The 20,237-nt window shown below is 37.9% G+C and overlaps 1 protein-coding gene across 1 annotated transcript in view; it reads left to right on the top strand.

Annotated features, from left to right (window-relative positions):
• LOC127435778 (tripartite motif-containing protein 44-like) overlaps positions 1-13,251 on the top strand; it is a 40,933-nt gene extending 27,682 nt beyond the window's left edge. Inside the window, exons 4-6 of the mRNA XM_051689475.1 lie at positions 2,266-2,580; positions 8,759-8,778; positions 8,923-13,251. Coding sequence (XP_051545435.1) covers positions 2,266-2,580; positions 8,759-8,778; positions 8,923-9,004 — 417 coding nt within the window. The 3' untranslated portion in view covers positions 9,005-13,251. The remainder of the gene's footprint in view (positions 1-2,265; positions 2,581-8,758; positions 8,779-8,922) is intronic.
• Positions 13,252-20,237: the final 6,986 nt, after the last annotated feature.

Raw genomic sequence — 20,237 nt, 5'->3', positions numbered from 1 at the left:
CATGCAGTCTTTTGTAATAGTTGTCTATGAGGCCCCAAATTCTTGCAGGTGGTATAGCTTCCCATTCGTCTTGGCAGAATGCCTCCAGTTCATGCAAAGTCTTTGGTCGTCTTGCATGAACCGCACGTTTTTTAGATCTCCCCAGAGTGGCTTGATGATATTAAGGTCAGGAGACTGTGATGGCCACTCCAGAACCTTCACCTTTTTCTGCTGTAACCACTGGAGGGTCAACTTGGCCTTGTGCTTAGGGTCATTTTCGTGCTGGAAAGTCCAAGAGCGTCCCATGCACAGCTTTCGTGCAGAATAATGCAAATTGTCTGTCAGTATTTTCTGATAACATGCTGCATTCATCTTGCCATCAATTTTCACAAGATTCCCCGTGCCTTTAGAGCTCACACCCCCCCAAAACATCAGTGAGCCACCACCATGCTTCACAGTGGGGATGGTATTCTTTTCACTATAGGCCTTGTTGACCCCTCTCCAAAAATAGCACTTATGGTTGTGACCTTAAAGCTCTATTTTGGTCTTGTCACTCCAAATTACAGTGTGCCAGAAGCTGTGAGGCGTGTCAAGGTGTTGTCGGGCATATTGTAACTGGGCTTTTTTGTGGCATTGGCACAGTAAAGGCTTCTTTCTGGCAGCTCAACCATACAGCTAATTATTGTTCAAGTATTGTGCTCCTTGAAACAACCACACCGTCTTTTTCCAGAGCAGCCTGTATTTCTCCTGAGGTTATTTCTCTTTGTATTCCGAACAGTGGCTGAAATCTTTCTTGGTCTACCTGACCTTGGCTTGGTATCAAGAGATCCCCGAATTTTCCACTTATTAATAAGTGATTGAACAGTACTGACTGGCATTTTCAAGGCTTTGGTTATCTTTTTATATCCTTTCCATCTTTATAAAGTTCCGTTACCTTATTAAGCAGGTCTTTTGACAGTTCTTTTCTGCTCCCCATGGCTCAGTATCTAGCCTGCTCAGTGCATCCACGTGAGAGCTAACAAACTCATTGACTATTTATACACAGACACTAACTGCAATTTAAAAAGCCACAGGTGTGGGAAATGAACCTTTAATTGCCATTTAAACCTGTATGTGTCACTTTGTGTGTCTATAACAAGGCCAAACATTCAAGGGTATGTAAACTTTTGATCAGGGCCATTTGGGTGATTTCTGTTATCATTGTGATTTAAAAAGGAGCCAAACAACTATGTGATAATAAATGGCTTCATATGATCACTATCCTTAAATAAAAGACAGTTTTTTTGTTTTTTTGCATGATCAGTCATATTTTCAAAATCAATACCAAAATGTCACATTTTCTGCCAGGGTATGTAAACTTTTGAGCACGACTGTGTGTGTGTGTGTGTGTGTATGTATGTGTGTGTTTATATATATATATATATATCTTTAATAAAACACATCACATCAGTCAAATATTAGTCAAAAAAGTAAAAAACAAAACAAATTTCAGTCCAGTTTCAAAAAGTCAGCCTTCAAGGTCCTCTTTTCATATTTCATCTGCGATGAGGTCAACAAGGTCACACAGGCTAGAGTTTTTTTTAAAATAGTTTTAAGTAATTGTGCTTATTTTCTTTGTCTCAACGGTGATGTATCAACTCTGACTCTTTGGACACATAAGTATCATAAAAGTAGTCTATGCGGCTCCTCTGTCATATTCTTCTGAATACATACAATAGGTTTTGGTGAAAAACAACCCCAAATTTAAGTAATTATTCAGTGAAAATCTTAATATCCATTCCAAGTTTTTTGCTCTAACGCAAGACAAGTTGAACACATTAACATGCAAACAAGCTTCTCTTACATGTACTGGTGAATGCACAATTTGAGGATTGTTCCATTCCATATAAATTAGTTACCATTTCGATGTAAATGCGGTCCTCCTCTTTATGTAAGTTCGATTTTATGATGATCAAGTTTTTTCCACTCCTGACAACCACTTAATAATAGTATGGTCATTAGTATAGGAAATACTCAACACAGATACTGAGAAGTCTCTTTTCTGAAGAGAGCAGCAGCTCTGTTAAGCAGCAGAAGTCAGTGTGAAAGCACTGCTTTAGTTATTACGCTAAAAAGAATCTTTACTCCTTTTTTTTTTTTTTTTTTTTTTCTTGATTGTACTATTAAGATTACTACTCTACAACTTCCATGTAAGGTTTTGATTTAGCTTGTCTTTTGAGCTTTTTTGAACAAGTAACTATTCTCAGTGCTTTATTGTTATTAGGAAAGTGTTTGTGGATGTTTCAGATGAGTACAGATGAGCTGGAGCAGTACGTGAACCAGCAGTTTGATGAGCTTCAAAGGTTGGTTCGGCTCGAGGAGTGGCGGGTGCTGCATCTAGTAGATCTAAAGGAGGCGTTCCTTACCGTTCAGGCTGCTGAGAAGATTTCTGAGATCAGCGTCCACACTGAACGACTGCAGGAGGAGATGGACTCCATCACACAGCAGCTGGGCGAACTGGATCGGGCCGAGGAGATCGGAGTCGCCCCTATGTCCCTGGCCCCACTGCTGGCCGCCAGACCACCACCTCCTCCTGCAGCTCTCATAGAGCACAGACCATTGGTTAGCAAACACAGCACATCATATTTACTGAACTACATCTACAATAGAAACATTTTCACACTGTGCATACTGTGGTGATTCCTTTAAAAGTATTTTTCCATTTGAGAAACTACATCTAGGGACCTACACTATATTGCCAAAAGTATTCGCTCACCCATCCAAATAATTGAATTCAGGTGTTCCAATCACTTCCATGGCCACAGGTGTATAAAATGAAGCACTAGGCATGCAGACTGCTTCTACAAATATTTGTGAAAGAATGGGCCGCTCTCAGGAGCTCAGTGAATTCCAGCATGGTACTGTGATAGGATGCCACCTGTGCAACAAGTCCAGTCGTGAAATTTCCTCACTACTAAATATTCCACAGTCAACTGTCAGTGGTATTATAACAAAGTGGAAGCGATTGGGAATGACAGCAACTCAGCCACGAAGTGGTAGGCCACGTAAAATGACAGAGCGGGGTCAGCGGATGCTGAGGCGCATAGTGCGCAGAGGTCGTCAACTTTCTGCAGAGTCAATCGCTACAGACCTCCAAAGTTCATGTGGCCTTCAGATTAGCTCAAGAACAGTGCGTAGAGAGCTTCATGGAATGGGTTTCCATGGCCGAGCAGCTGCATCCAAGCCATACATCACCAAGTGCAATGCAAAGTGTCGGATGCAGTGGTGTAAAGCACGCCGCCACTGGACTCTAGAGCAGTGGAGACGCGTTCTCTGGAGTGACGAATCACGCTTCTCCATCTGGCAATCTGATGGACGAGTCTGGGTTTGGCGGTTGCCAGGAGAACGGTACTTGTCTGACTGCATTGTGCCAACTGTGAAGTTTGGTGGAGGGGGGGATTATGGTGTGGGGTTGTTTTTCAGGAGCTGGGCTTGGCCCCTTAGTTCCAGTAAAAGGAACTCTGAATGCTTCAGCATACCAAGAGATTTTGGACAATTCCATGCTCCCAACATTGTGGGAAAAGTTTGGGGATGGCCCCTTCCTGTTCCAACATGACTGCGCACCAGTGCACAAAGCAAGGTCCATAAAGACATGGATGAGCGAGTTTGGTGTGGAAGAACTTGACTGGCCTGCACAGAGTCCTGACCTCAACCCGACAGAGCACCTTTGGGATGAATTAGTGCAAAGACTGCGAGCCAGGCCTTCTCGTCCAACGTCAGTGTCTGACCTCACAAATGCGCTTCTGGAAGAATGGTCAAAAGTTCCCATAAACACACTCCTAAACCTTGTGGAAAGCCTTCCCAGAAGAGTTGAAGCTGTTATAGCTGCAAAGGGTGGGCCGACGTCATATTAAACCCTATGGATTAAGAGTGGGATGTCACTTAAGTTCATATGCGTCTAAAGGCAGATGAGCGAATACTTTTGGCAATATAGTGTATTTTAAGCATGTAAGCGCTAAGCGCAGCGCAATGCCTTAACTCATAAGCGCAAAGTCAGTGGGCATGGCCGTGAAGTGTTGATATTTTCGTGCAAGCGTGCGCTAAGTGTATGCACAAGTTTGGCGAAATCGCGTGTGCAAGGCGCTAAAAGGGTCAATGGAGGTTCTTCTCCGGCACCGTCTCTGTCTTATTATACAGTCCATTCCCTGTCAACCACCAGCGATGTAAACAAAGACAGTACGTTCATAAGAAGTTTGTAGTGTAAATGGACTGTATACAATGAATTGGAAGAATAAAAATATGGATTTACATAATTTTGTGCGTCCTTGGGACACGTTACTTTTTATACTCTCTCCTTCTTCCTCTGGCCCCTTCTGCAGTGACTTAAACATAACAATAAAAATAATAATAATTGAAAAAAAATAAACCATGACCTCTAGAAAATGTAACACAAATCTCATTATTTTTATTCAACAAACGGCTTCAACAGTGATCATCAAGGACATTATTTGATGTTCTGTACTTTCAGAATTTGGACATGAACTTTATTACCACCTGCTGGTGAAATCTCCAAACTGAATATGCAGGAACTGAATTTGGACTTTGCGCTTAGGTGGTATTGAAACGTCTTAGAGCAACGTCCAAATTCTAAAGAAAATAGCAAATTGCGCTTTGCGCCACTTTATTTACATACAATACACCCACAGTTTGTGCGCCTCCATCCACAGTAGCACAAACACTCCCACCCATGCTCATTTGTGCTTTGCGCTGGCACGGAAATTGCACTGCACTTTGCGCACTCACAAAAATAGAGCCCCTAATGTTATATAGTTTTTTTTACTCCAAACACCCAAAATACACATTTGTGGTTATAACCTATTGGTTAGAGACTTGGGCTGCCAACACCATATTAGATTTTGGCAAAAATAGTAGTGACTAGGGAATCTGCATTTACAATTATTTTCCATTCACTTTTTCCTCCTCCTTAGTTCCAGAAGTAAACTTTCCCATTCATTTTTTCCACAAGGATTTGATGAAATCCTCCATAAAAGCATTTTAAGCCATGAACCAAACCAACCAGCTCCGAGGTGAAGCACAACTTCACAAACTTTGACTTGAAGCAAAAAAGTATTGAAAATCGAGAAATACAACTGATGGCATTGGCAAAACAGACAGTATGACTAAGCTGATCCACCAATCAGAACGTTCATTTCAGATGCGACTGGATATTTGCTAACCAATCATATTTTCCGTTTCAGTAAGGGGTGGGACATTTTCAGGTCTGATGCACAAGCAACCCTGGAGTAACCGTAATTTCATAAATTCACAGTATGCCCAACCTCTTCAGACACTACTACACCACTGTACAAGTCTGTGTACTTAACGTATGAGGGAATGAATTACAATCTAATGAAGCATTGTGAATGATGTAATCGAATTAAAAGCGATGCAAAAATATAAGTCAAGTTTATTTTTAAAGCACATTTAACATGTATGTTACAACTGTGCCAGAGGACAGCAAAAGGCTTCAATCTGAACTCTGTGTGAGTATATTTTAAAAACACAGTGATGATGTCAGACAGTGGATGTAAGCTGACAACCAAATGTAACAGAGGCTGCTCAATGGTTAAAAGTTTTAACTTAAAAGGAATTGAGCGTCCGAAGAATTGAACGTTTATTGCCTACAGCGGCAAAGCTAAAAGATGGCTTAGCCCATGCAAGCCAATTAAAAGATGTACTTTACATAACATAAAGCACTCACCTTTCTTGGAAAAGAATGCGGTTTTCCTCTGGGCCCCTTCAGTCCTCACTGCCTCTCTTTTCTCCTGGCGCTTTTAGTGACTAGATTTGTGTTTTTTTTACCTGACATGCAAAAATAAAACAAAAAAAGAAGCGATTTCTCGATTCTGAGGCATTGGGAATCGAGAATCGACTCTAAAGCTTGGAATCCATTCCAAAGATGGGGGAAATGGACTGATATGTTAACTTTCGTTACCACTGAACTACTACACATTCCAGAAGCCTTAACAGCACTAATTCAATTAACAAAAGGATTATAAAATGACTTCAGCTTAATAATCATCAACCTGATTCTGAATCTTTTGTAGTTCGTCAGCCATAATATGTGCTCCGTTTGTTTAAATCTGTATGACGCAATCGCCCAAGCCCTTCAACACATCGGACAGCTGCTTTCCAGACCTATACTGTAGTCTGCCAGTATTTTACTTTGGATCAGACTAATAATCTAATAAAATGCTAAATTTGTGATGGAAAGTTGTTGTATAGTAACAACTTCACCGATGTTACAACACCTGTCTGCAACCAGAAGATGGCAGAGGAGGATCAAGTAACAGAGTTAGCTTCTCAGTTCATCTCATTAAATTGGTAGGTTAAAGTTTAAATAATGAATGGACTGCACTCATAAAAGCAGGAGTCTAACACTTCTCTACTCATTCTGGATATTTTTACAGTAGGCCTATGTTTTAAGACATTTTGCCTATTTGTTTTTCATTCTTTTTACACAATTTTTACATAAAAATTATTCTATGAAATCATATTCTAAACCAAAATTTTAAATACGCATTATGAAAAATATTGTAATATTATATGAAATAAACCAGTACAAAAACCTGGATTTTTAAATAAAACAAAATGTATGTTTTGTACATTTTTATTGAGTGTAAAAAAGTAGTGGACAACTAATATAAACCTCTTTATAACAAGATCAACTGATGGGTGGTAACAGGCAATTTCAATGTAGATAAAAGTTCCCTCAAATTTATCCCGATTGAAGCATTGCACTTTGGGATGTGCATCTAGGACCAAATTTAATACTAGAATAGACCTATAAATAGTAAATGCCATTCATTCTATCACAAATAGTGCAAAGAACGCTTAAAAAATTAGCTGTTTATTATGAGATTTAACTTTACCTCACTTTTTTAATGGAATCGAAAAAGAATAGAAAAAATGAGTCTGGAATCGACCCTTGGAATCGATTCCATCGATTATGAAAACCAGGAATTGGAATTGACTCCAAAATGTCTGGAATCGAACAGCCCTATATTATATACAGTATGATGGTGATCTTCTTTAGCTCCATCCAAGTGATGCTGTCATGAGCAAGTTAGTTACCACTCCGGGAGCGGCGCTCCCACAGGAGAGAGCTGGAACTACCGACAGAGGGCTAAACCACTTTGACGTCCTTTTTTGAGTGGTGTGTTGGGGGAATTATTTCAAAATAACAGCATATTTTGTGTTGTTGTTTTATTTAAGCTAGTCTGTAATATAATGATTTGGCATATTATGCATTTTATAATCAAGTCATGACAAAATAACCAAAAGTGACCAAAATCTTTGTGGGCCCCCCATGGCTGTGGGCCCTGGAAATCATGGTTACCAAGGCTAGACATGCAAGCTGAAGAGCCCAAAACATTTGCTTCAGTTTAGTCTTCATTGAGTTGGAGGAAATTAAAACTACTGATTTAAAGGGGTCATGAAACTTGAAATTAAGACATAAGAGGTAACTGTACTATAAAAACATACTGTAAGTTTTAGAACTCAAAACTTCCTCCCTAGTCTAAAAAGAGCATTTATAGTTACCGTCTTGCTACAACATCTCCTTCTGAAATCTGTTTGTGACATCACAAGACTCATTTGCATTTGCATGCCCCACAACAAGCATCATCACCATGGGTGCACTGATAAGGAGAGAACGGCTCAAGTTACTCCACAGAGAGAGTGACACTGCTGTGAGGTTAGGATGTCAAGAAAGGTCATCAGATGTTGTTGTGTACCTGGATGTGGAGAAACTGCACCTCCACAGTCTCTGCATCACCTTCCGAGGGATCCCACATTAGGAATAAATGGCTTAAATTTATTTTTATCAACTTTAAATTCCAGTCACATTTTAGTGTCTAAATAGGAGAATGAAAGGTGTAAAAGACACTAAGGCCGAGTGCTTCAGTCAGAGGGCCAGAGCTGGGGTGTAAAATCGTCATATATTACTAAAATTATAACTGTTTTGATGCAAAAAAAATAAAAAATAAAATAAAAAATGAAAAAAACTTTATTAACATTATCAGTGGACCTCAAGTAAAATAATAATACAATTTAAAAAAAAAAGAGGATGTCATGACCCCGTTGATTGTAAGTTAAAAAAACATATATTTAGTGTAACTGCAAAATATTTTTATATTTACAAATATTCATGTAGTTTGAGAGTGTAGGGAGACCGAGTCAATTGCGTCATTCACAGTGTGACATGGAAGTGGGCGGTCGCTGCAGAGCTCTTTTGGAGAGCTTTTATTGGCTGCGATTCTGTAATTGGTGGATTTTTTTTCTTTACTGGATCATGGATAGTTTGTAGTTTAGGAAGGAATACAGCTATTTAACTATTTTTTAAGAAATAAAGTTGAAATAACTCGGACTGGTGGCTTGAATAGAGGCATATACCATGAAGAAAATAAATAGGATTTTTACTTCCAGAACCAGACTGTTGCGCTCTATTTGTATCTTGCTATCTACAAGCTGCTACTTGTCTTACCATGTCACTTTTATGCTATAAAAATGTCAGCGTAAAACTGCATTCACAGCATATTTTACTTCCATTAAAATGTGATATATTGAAACAGTAGATTCAACAACAACAAAAAGTAAAGTTAAAGCAGAAATTGATTGTATAGTGAAAAGTGGGCATTCCACACCAGAATGGAGTCAGAACAGCAGTTCTAGAATGGCCAATAGTAATTTTAGAATAGCCAGCTGTATAGTGTGACCTCTGTTCTTTGCTGTTTTTCAGGATCCTGAAATGAGGCTAAGGTAAGACAACTTTGATTGTGATACTACTTGGATACTTCCAAGTTTAAATGTCTTTTTCATGTGGTCTTTATTTTGTTTATATTTTTACATGGAAGAAAATTGGAAACCTAAACGTAGAATTGATGAGCGTCTTTCCACTTACAGAGCTGCCAATCAAAGGAGGGACCCTCAAGATCCTTCAGTAGATGAAGAGAGAGAAGATGCATACATGGGACATGCACCCTAAAACTAATGGACATTCTGTACCATTTCTGCCATTCTCCTTTCAAACATCATGGGATAGAAGATTCAAACTGAATGCAACTGTGCTGATGTCATAGTATCATCAACCAATTATTGGATACTGTGTTTTTACCTTGAAATGATTTCTTTTTTCTAAGAAGGTCATGAAATGAATGCAGCAAATTAGAGTCAAGCTCTGGCCTCATGTACAACCAAAGACTTGTAACTCTGGGAAGGTGAGAAAGTTGGTTGATTGAAAATGATTTTTGCTTTAGAGTAAATTCGGCTTGTTCTTGGCTTGAATATGTTGCTTTGTGTGGGACACACATTACTTTTGGTCAACAAAATGTTATAAAGAATATATATATATATTTTTTTTAACCAATCCATTTTTCTCATTGTTCTTCTGACATTTGCATATAATATGTTTTCATATAGAACGCTGGTAAGAGTTTAAAAGTTTAATCATGCATTTTATTATTATTATTATTATTTGTGGTTAGACATAGTAGATGATGTGATGTTAGGAGTAGCCTAGTTCATTGTTTGGTGCATTGTTTCTAGATTTGCTGGCTACTTTTTCTTTAGTCAGATATCAGACAAAATTTACATCTAGGGACATTTTCCACGGTCACTGATGACAAGTATACAGTGGTGCAAAAACCAACAACAGTTACAAACCTTGAGTTTTTCTGGCATTTGTATGTCTGGGCAAATGAGTTTGGAATTTCAATGTTCCGACGTGTCCTGGAAAACCTAGAATATTGCAAATCAGTTTTCCTGTCTTGGAAAAGTCATAGAAAATAAGAAAAATACCTAAATGTCCTAGAACATACAGTGGCAAGAAGTATGTGAACCCTTTGGAATTAGCTGTTTTTATACATTAATTGGTCATAAAATGTTATCTCATATTCATCCAAGTAACAAGTACAGACAAACACAGTGTGCTTAAGCTAACAACACAAACAATTATAATCTTTCATGTCTTTATTGAACACATCCCATTAAACATTCACTGTGCTGTGGAAAAAGTAAGTGACTCTTGGTTTTAATAGCTGGTTGATCCTCTGTTGGCAGCAATAACCTCAACCAAGCATTTCCAGTAGCTGCGGATTAGACCTGCACAACGTTCAGAAGGAATTTTGGACTATTCTTCCTTACAGAACTGCTTTAGCTCAGCCATATTCTTATTATGTCTGGTGTGAACGGCTGTCTTAAGGTCATTCCATAGCATCTCTTTTGGGTTCTGACTGAGTCACTCCAAAAGGTGGATTTTCTTTTTTTGATGCCATTCTGAATAGGCATGTAACGATACACGAATTTCACGATACGATGCATACCCTCACGATACGATACGAGCACCCACAAATGTTCACTCAAACTTATTCAAGGATTCTACATAAATGTCTTTTAAATCATAAATGCCACAAAAGTATCTGACATTGGCAACAAAAAGCAGAGCTCTAAGTAACTTAAACAACAGCACTGCATTTATGTTGTTTGATTGTTGAGAAAAACTAATATGAACTCAAAATTTTCATGTTTTTCTTGAGAAAATAAGTTTGTCTACATTCCTAGTTATTTATATTTGTATACCACTTTTCACAATACACATAGTTTCAGAGCAGCTTAATAGAAAATCATGCCTTGTTGTCTGAAAGACCCTGTGAACAAGCTGAAGTAACTATTGCAAGGAACAAACTCCTTCCAATGTTATTTAGTGATGAAAAAAAAAACTTGAGAGGAATCTGACCTCTGGTTTTACGATATATGTACATAATCCAATATTATTTAGCGGTTTGAGCAAAACCGATTGGTGCACACAATTTTTATTTGCCCTCTTCCCCCTGTTGCACTTTGCATGTAAACTTTACCGGTGTTATTACCAGCTTATAATATGTGTGCAAATATTGTTCTCCAAGCTGTTTACATTTCGGAGTCAAAAGCAGATAATTATAAGTCTCATGTATACGTGGGTTTCTTACATTTTCGTTTTTTTTGATGGTTATGACTCATAACTTATGAGCGTTTTGCTGTGCATGTCACGCTAAGTGTTGGCTGGGAGAGGCGGCTGTTAAACTTACTGCCGCTGTTTCTGCCTCGCAAATCCACTGATTTGTACAGTGATATAGGCGTAAATAAAACATGTTTGATGTACTGTAGTATGAGGACATGACACCGTTGTTTGGCAAATGTGAAAAGCTGTACTCTACAGTACAATCTACTTGCCATTTGCCATCGATCTTCGAAAAGTGTGTTGCTCTGTTTTCTTGTGAGCCCTCAACGCCGCCTGTCCGGGGAGGAGACTGTTCCGCAGTTCTCAATATTGCACCACTTGATTTTAATTACACTATAATGTGTTTGTTTATGTATCATACGATACATATGGTATTGTATAGTGAGAGTCGTATTGTACGATACAATACGATACAATATTTTTTTTACACCCTTAATTTTTAAGTGGATTTACTTAGATGTTTAGGGTCATTGTCCTGCTGCATCACCAAGCTTCTACTGAGCTTCAGTTGGCACACACCTACCCTGACATTGTCCCGTTGGATATCTTGATAAACGTAGAAATTAATTTTTACTTCGACGATGGCAAGTGGTCCAGGCCGTGAAGCTGCAAAGCAGCCCTAAATCATGATGCTCCCTCTACCGTACTTCACCGTTGGCATTATGTTTTCATGTTGGTATGCTATGCTGTGCCCTTTTTATGCCATATGTAGTTGCTGCATGTTTTCCCCAAACAATTCAACCTTAGTTTCATCAGTCTACAAAACATTTTTTCAGTAGTGTTTTGGACTGTCAAGGTGGTCTTTGGCAAATGTCAGGTGCGCAGCAATGTTTTTGTTGGAAACAGCAGCTTTCTTCATGGTGTCCAGCCATGAGCTGTCACTCTAAGGTTCTTTTTTTTACCCCATTGAGCATTCTGTAGTGTGCCCTTTGAGTCATCCTGGCTGGACAGACACTTCTAGGGAGAATAGCCACAGTACTAAATCGTCTCCATTTATAGACAATTTGTTTAACTGTGGACAGATGAATATTGTAGCTATTCAAGATAACTTTGTAACCCTTTCCAACTTTATGCAAAGCAACAAATCTTGATTGAAGGTCTTCTGAGATCTCTTTTTTGCAAGGCACGGTACACATCAACAGATGCTACTTGTGAATAGCAAACTTAAAATGTTTGAGTGCTTTTTATAAGTCAAAGTAGCTCTAACCCACACCTCCAATCTCATTTCATTAATTGGATGCCAGGTTTGCCAACTCCTGACTTGAATACATTTTTGTTGACATCATTAGCCTAGGGGTTCACATTTTTTCCAACCTACACTGTGAATTTTTGAATGATGTATTCAGTATGTACAAGAACAATACAATAATTTGTGTGTTATTAGTTAAAACAGATTGTGTTTGTTCATTATTGTAACTTAGATGAAGATCAAACCAGATTTTAATACAGGTTTATACATCATCTTCTGGCTGCCCCCATTTGGGGTTGGCACAGCAGACCATCCATGATCTGCATTTTTGCCTTGGCACAGGTTTTACAGCAGATGTCTTCCTGACACAACCCCCAGTGGCTGGAGGACTCTCACTCACAGAGCAATTTAGAGTCTCCAATTCAACTTGTTTTTGGATCTGGAGGAAACCCATGTGAACATGGACACAGAAAGGCCCAGTTAAGCTGGGACTTGAACCCAGGACCTTCTTGCTGTGAGGCAACAGTACTAACCACTGAGCCACCTTGCCACCCTTAATACAAATTTATACATAAATACAAGTAATTCCAAAGGGTTCACATACTTTTTCTTGCCACTTTTAATTTCTTTGGCTGTGTCAATAACAAGGTGTTCGTTACATGCACAAAATCATAGTAACGATCAAGACGTGAAATAGGTCACAAATACACAAATTCATATCGTTTTGTCACAGCTGGCGGCTGTGAATTGTAAAAACAACATCAACAGTTGACTTTCATGAACAAAGCCCTGCCACGTACATGCTCTTCTCATCTGTCATTTCTGCTCTGACCAAATGTTTTAAGTATTGATATAGTCAAGTCATTTTAACTTGTATAGTGCTTTTCACAACACACATCATTTCAAAGCAGCTTTACAGAAAATCATGCATTAACAGAAAATAAAAACTGTAATATCTATAAAGTCTTAGAGTCATCATTGTGTAGTTTGATGAAATATGATTGTAAATTGTGTATAAAAATAAATAATTAAATCATAATCGTATTTAGAACCCCAGTGAACAATCCGAAGACAACTGTGGCAAAGAACACAAAACTTCATAAGATGTTGGTTAATGGAGAAAAATAACCTTGGGAGAAACCAGGCTGAATGTGGGGGCCAGTTCCCCTCTGGCTAACCAGCATGAATATATTGCCAATATTAGTTATTTATGTGCAGTGCAGGTCATGGTTTAAAATTAGTAAACTAAGTAAGTGTTAAGGGTCAGTGTTTAAACAAAGATTTTGTATGAACTGTAAGATTAATGACTAATGTCTTTGAAGTCCATCCTGGATTATCGGCAGAAGTTCACATTGATGCATTGTCCTTTTTTAGTTGGCCGATGAAGGCTTTTGTTGGCAAATAATTGAAAGTCTGTGTATTCCATTTTAAGAGTTTGGTCCATCATTAGACCAAGGTAATACAGGCAGAGATCAGTGAGGTGCATCGCAGTTCAACCAGCAGGTCATTTCGGTGAGGTCTATCCTAAGTCCAAGGTTCAGGCAGTGGCATATGAAGTATCCCATGACTTATGGTTGGAGTTGGCATCAGTTCATCACCTGAAGTCTATAGTAATTGACTGAAGTGATGTCTGGCTGGCACCAGCTGCGTTTAGTCGTCATCACTCAAGAGACAGACAGCAGTGGAGTCCAAAACCAAGCAAACGGAGGTGGATCTGGCCGGCTCTGGTAACCTCGGGATATGAATCCCGAAGTTGAGACAGGGAAACAAATAGAATATTATTAGCGTAGAAGCCATTACATTTTTTGCAGAATTATAGAGCGTGATAAATGTTTCTGGTTCTGGCAGACCTAACTAAAGCAGCCTAATTGTGAGTTGATGGATAAATTAGGTGTATGCCTGGCTAAATAGATGAGTCTTTAGTCTAGACTTAAACTGAGTGAGTGTGTCTGCATCCTGAACAGTGTTAGGGAGACTGTTCCATAGTTTAGGAGCTAAATAGGAAAATGATCTACCTCCTTTTGTGGATTTTGATATTCTAGGAACTATTATCAGGCCAGAATTTTGCGATTGTAATGAACGTGATGGAATATAGCATGGTAGAATGTCACTTAAGAACCGTGGAGCTAGACCATTCAAATCTTTGTATGTAGTTAACAGAATTTTAAAATTAAGATGAAATTTAACAGGGAGCCAATGTAACGATGATAAAATGGGGCTAATATGATCATATTTCTTGGTTCTAGTCAGCACTCTGGCTGCTGCATTTTGAACCAATTGAAGTTTATTTATTGAACTTGCAGAACATCCTCCCAGTAATGCATTACAATAATCTAGTCTTAAAATCATGAACGCATGAATTAGTTTTTCAGCATCAGCAACAGAAAGCATGTGTCATAACTTAGCAATATTTCTGAGGTGGAAGAATGCTGTGAAATTTGATTTTCAAAGGACACATTGGTATCAAATATAGCAACTAAGTTCTTCGCTGTAGAAGATGAAGTAAGAGTACATCCATCGAGAGTCAAATTATATTTTAACAGCTTATTTTGAGAGGTTTTTGGTCCAATAATTAGTACCTCTGTTTTGTCGGAATTGAGTAGAAGAATTGTGAAATTTTGTCGGGTTTCGAAGAAATATAAAATTGAGTATCGTCGGCATAACAGTGGAAACTTATTACACAATTCCTGATAATATCTCCCAGGGGAAGCATATATAAGGAGAAAAGCAGAGGCCCTAAAACTGATCCCTGTGGCACTCCATACTTAACTTTTGTTTGATTTGACAATTCCTCGTTTACACAGAAAGTGGTAGTGGTCTGCTAAATAGGACCTAAACCATGCTAATGCAAGTCCACAAATGCCAACATAATTCTGTAGCCTATTCAAGAGAATTTTGTGATCTATGGTGTCGAAGGCAGCACTAAGATCTAAAAGCACTAGAAGAGAAATGCAGCCGCGATCAGATGATTAGAGTCATTTGTAACTCTGATGTGTCCAGATTCTGTACTGTGATGGGGCCTAAATCCTGACAGAAATTGTTCATATATACTATTTCTCTGTAGAAATGAACATAGTTGGGAGGACACTACCTTTTCTAGTATTTTCGACATAGACAGAAGATTTGAAATCGGTCTAAAATTAGCCAATTTTCCAGGATCAAGCTGTGGCTTCTTAATAAGCTGTTTGATAACTACCATTTTAAAGTTTCTTGGAACATGTCCTAAGGATAGCAAAGAGTTAATAATATTAAGAAGAGGTTCTGTGAATACAGTGAATATCTCTTTTAAGAGCTTAGTTGGTATTAGATCTAACATACATCTAACAACATAAAAGTTTTGTTAGCTTTTCATGACCTATGACAGCGAAGGAAGTTGCTTGTGAGGAAAATTATGAGATACTGTTTTCTGTGGTACTGTGACAGTTGATTGCATAATTCCAATTTTATTTCTGATTATTGAAATTTTATCAGTGAAGAAATTCATGAAGTCATTACTATTGTGCTCCGACGGAATATCTGGTTCAGTTAAGGCTTTATTCCTAACCAATTTAGCCACAGTACTGAATAAACACCTAGAATTGTTGTGGTTAGTTTTTTGTGAGTTTGCTAAAATATGCTGACCTTGCAGTAGCTACAGACACTATCCTTCTAAGTACAGCAAAATACCTCTAATTTTGTATTCTTCCACTTGCGCTCCATTTTTCGAGCTGCTCTCTTAAGAGCATGAGTGTGAACATTGTACCATGGTGTGAGGCTTTTTTCATTAATTTGCTTTAATCGAAGTGGGGCGACATTATCAAGAGTGCTAGAGAAGACTATTTATATTTTCTGATATTACTTCAAATTCTTCTAGACTTTTTGGCTTACTGAGTATATGAGATAAATCTGGAAGATTATTAGTGAAGCTATCTTTAGTGGTCAAATGAATAGTTCTACCTGAACGATAGCGTGGTGTAGATTGAGGAACATTAGCTGATCGCAGCATACAAGAGACGAGGTAATGATCTGAGATATCAATGCTCTGCGGCATATGACAGAATTAAATCTAGCGTATGATTATGGAGATGAGTTGGTCTTGTCACATTTTGTCTGACTCCAAGAGAGTTTAGAATATCGATAAATGCTAATCCCAATGTGTCATTTTCATTATCTAAGTGAATGTGGAAATCACCAACAATTAAAGCTCTATCCACAGTAACTGCTAGATCTGATATAAAATTTGAAAATTCACCAAAGAAACCAGAATACGGCCCGGGTGATCTATATACTGTAGCAAGTGCAAAAGATGACAGAGATTTTTTAATTGTATCTGATGGTGTCACATTAAGCATTATTAGTTCAAAAGACTTAAACTTATATCCTGTCCTCTGAGTAACACCAAAAATTTCACTGTAAATTGCAGCAACACCTCCTCCTCGACCCTTCAGGCGAGGCTCATGTTTATAACAATAACCTGGGGGAGTAGATTCATTTAAACTAATATATTCATCCGGATTAAGCCAGGTTTCAGTCAAACAGAGTGCATCCAAATTATAATCTGTAATAATTTCATTTACAATTAGTGCTTTGGTTGAAAGAGATCTCATGTTTAGTAGCCCTGCCTTTATATGATGTTTATCTTCTATTTAGTATTTATTTATTTATTTATTTATTTATTTTTGTTATTTGAAGTTTTACCTTAATCAAATTTTTTCTTAATGATTTAGGGAGGGGTTTGTGTTTGGTAGTTTGAGGAACAGACACAGTCTCTATGTGCTGTAGTTTATGTGAACTGTGTGACATCTCAAGGCAGCTAGAAGATGTTTGGATTATCCAGTTGGTCTGCTTCCTGACCTGGGCCCTAGTTAGTCTAATATTATCATTATTAAGACTATGAGCCAAATTACTAGAGAGGAGAGCGGCACCTTCCCTAGAGGGATGGAGTCCGTCTCTCTTTAGCAGGTCAGGTCTACCCCAAAAACTCTTCCATTTGTCTATAAATACTATGCTATTCTCCAGACACCACTCAGACATCCAGCCATTCAGTGACACTAATCTACTATAAACCTCATCACCACAATGAGCAGGGAGGGGGACAAAGCATATTACAGTGTCTGACGTCATTTTTGCAAGTTCACACACCTCTTTAACATTATCTTTAGTGATCTCCGACTGGCGAAGCCGGACATCCTTAGTGCCGACATGAATAACAATTTTAGAAAATCTACATTTCGCATTCGCCAGCACAATTTGATCTGATGTCGGACACTCTGGCACCCGAAATGCATTTAACAATAGTGGCTGGAGTCTCTATTTCCACGTTCCTTAGTTAACTACTTAAACATTTAAGTTACAAACTTTAGAAAATGACGATGGTCGAATCACTGATTTAAAAAAAATGAAATCACACTCCGAGGTGGTAGCGTGGTGATTCGACCTTTACACCTTGGGATGTGAATTCATTTTAATAATTCAGTGATCAGTGAGCCCACTCATATGTTGGTTACCACACGTAAGCCACTATGAGTTTCACGATGCGGAAAACACGGCAGCAATCACGGAAATCAGTCATAAAAATGTAATTAGCTATAAAACACGGAATGTGATGGAATTTGACATATTGAAGATGAAAATTATTGTCTGAATGCACAATTAATCAAATTAAAATCATGATATGACCTATTGTGATTATTAAACCGGAAAAGACTGCAAATTAATTAAATAAATATATCATCTGCATGTGCCACACACTTCAAAATGAATGTGTGAAGCTGGCCACTCATACACTAAAAACAGCTTGTCATCATCATGCCCGCTTTGTCTGTGTGTGTGTGTGTGTGTGTGTGTGGTAGTAGAAAACAGAAAGCAGGGTGCTCTGAAGTGCACATCACATACAGACTATACATTTATTTAATTATATTACAGCTTTTTGGAGTTTAATTATCACAATGGGCCATGTAGCCAACTGCTTATCCGGATGTGAGAAACTTCCATCAAAAACACACAGAAAGGGAAAAATAAAAGCTTGATTTAAATGAACGCATAAATGGGGGAAAGTATATACATATATTACTACTGTATAGTATTGTAATGTTTACTATAAGTAATAATAATGTGTTAAAGCAGTATCTCACATCTGTGATGTTCTGTTTTGCAGCATTTCATTTGACAAATATATCCAGTGTTGTTTCAGATTTTGCTGTAAGGATTTTGTATAAAAGCTCTTTATTTGATAAAAAAGATTATGCATTATTATGTAGAACATTTTTATTAAAATAAATCTATTTTCATTTAATCAAAGTTTTGATAAATTCATATGATTAGACATCATTTTGATAATAAAATTGAAATAACTGTCACATTCGGAATTTAGAAAAAATAATCATCTAATTACCACAATATACATCATGACCTCTTGTGTGTTTTGCTTAAATATTACACCAGTTGGACACATAAAATGTCCTGGAAAATTGTGCCTTGAAAAGAGAGGGAACCCTGAATTGGCATATATGCTTTTCCCATCATTGGAGTGACCAGTGATCACCAGGAAGTCTCCAGTTTTTAAAACATTTATTTCTCTTTTAGTCATATACACACACAATAGTAAATCTCTCTTTGATGACTAAACAATGCTTTGCTCAGAGACTAAGAGGGGAAACATTGAATTAAATATTTGATAGATCTAGAGTGCTCAGACCTCTGCGACTTCCAGCGAGGTTGTTATACTCCTGTATGAAAGTGGTGCACACTATTTTCAGGAGGCTGTAATCATATTCTCCAGCATTTGCATTTTTTTTTATTTATCATTTTTGGTGTGATAAATCTTTTCCATTACCAAATAAAAATTATGATGGATTCGTGTTTTTTATGTTTGTTTTTTCGTTGCTTGTTAGCAGGGGCACATTAATGCATGGGCTTACACAGGCTGAAGCCCAGGGGCCCACAACCATACATATACATACATAGATACCTTATTAGCAGCTGTTCCAATGGACCGTGATATGCTGGCACGTCCGCCATATTGGAACGGTCAGGAGCCGTTTGTTAACACATGAAAGCATATGGTCTGCAACAGTCTGGAGTCTTTTCCAGCCAACTTTCACATTATCTGATTCTCCATAAACATTGGGCAACATTTTAGATTATATAAAATTCCAAATTAAACTGAATATTGGTAAAACGCTCTTATAAATAATGTTGAAAATCAGAGCACTGTCTGATGCTGGAAGCTTCAAATATATAAACGGTGGTACTAGTGATCATAAAAGCAATGGGATAGATGGGTCATTACCATAAAGGAATCTAACTCCAAAAACAGCCATAATATGTTTGTTTATTCAAATCATAAATTTGTTTTTTAATCTAAAGTCCAAAATATTATATAACACCAATAGTAAGGTCATATTACTACACATAGTAAGTTGTATTTATATATAGAACTTTTCAGAGTTTTATAATTGTAAGTTAATGTAAATAAATCTTACTTGATGCAATTTCCTGACTTAAATTTTATTTATTTTTTTCATAGCAAACTGCAAATACAGTCATCTACAAATGAATATATCATGGCAAACTGAAAATTAACACCAAGTCAGTCAATTAATTACTTTTTCAATTCATTACTGTTTCCACACAAAAACAGTTTATGCAGCAGTCTGAGGCATCTCCTCCATTCACTTGCATTCAAACAGCTCTCCTTGTTGACCGTTCCAAGATGGTGGCACGGTTGACATATTCAAACCAACCTAATGTATATCGATGCCCACAACACCCTGGGGGCCCAGGTTATGGTGTCCGCCACCCCATTTTCCCCTATCCATGTTCGCGTGTGGAGTGCGTCTATTGCTTTCAGTGGGAGATGGAGTTGTTGACACGGAGATGGTGCGCAACTGTGAAAGGCGTCCATGTAGTGCATTTTGAACGCACAGCAAGAGCTACAAAACAACTCAAGCACACAGAGATATCGCAGAACAGCTGCATAGTGCTAGTGTAGGAGAAATAACTGAGAGACGTGAATACCTCTGTAACGAGGCAGGCAAGGATGGAGTATCT

This window comes from Myxocyprinus asiaticus, chromosome 46, assembly GCF_019703515.2.
Source record: "Myxocyprinus asiaticus isolate MX2 ecotype Aquarium Trade chromosome 46, UBuf_Myxa_2, whole genome shotgun sequence".
In the NCBI taxonomy this organism is placed as follows: Eukaryota; Metazoa; Chordata; class Actinopteri; order Cypriniformes; family Catostomidae; genus Myxocyprinus; species Myxocyprinus asiaticus.
Note: the sequence above shows the minus strand (reverse complement) of the source record. Positions and strands in the feature narration are given on the sequence as shown.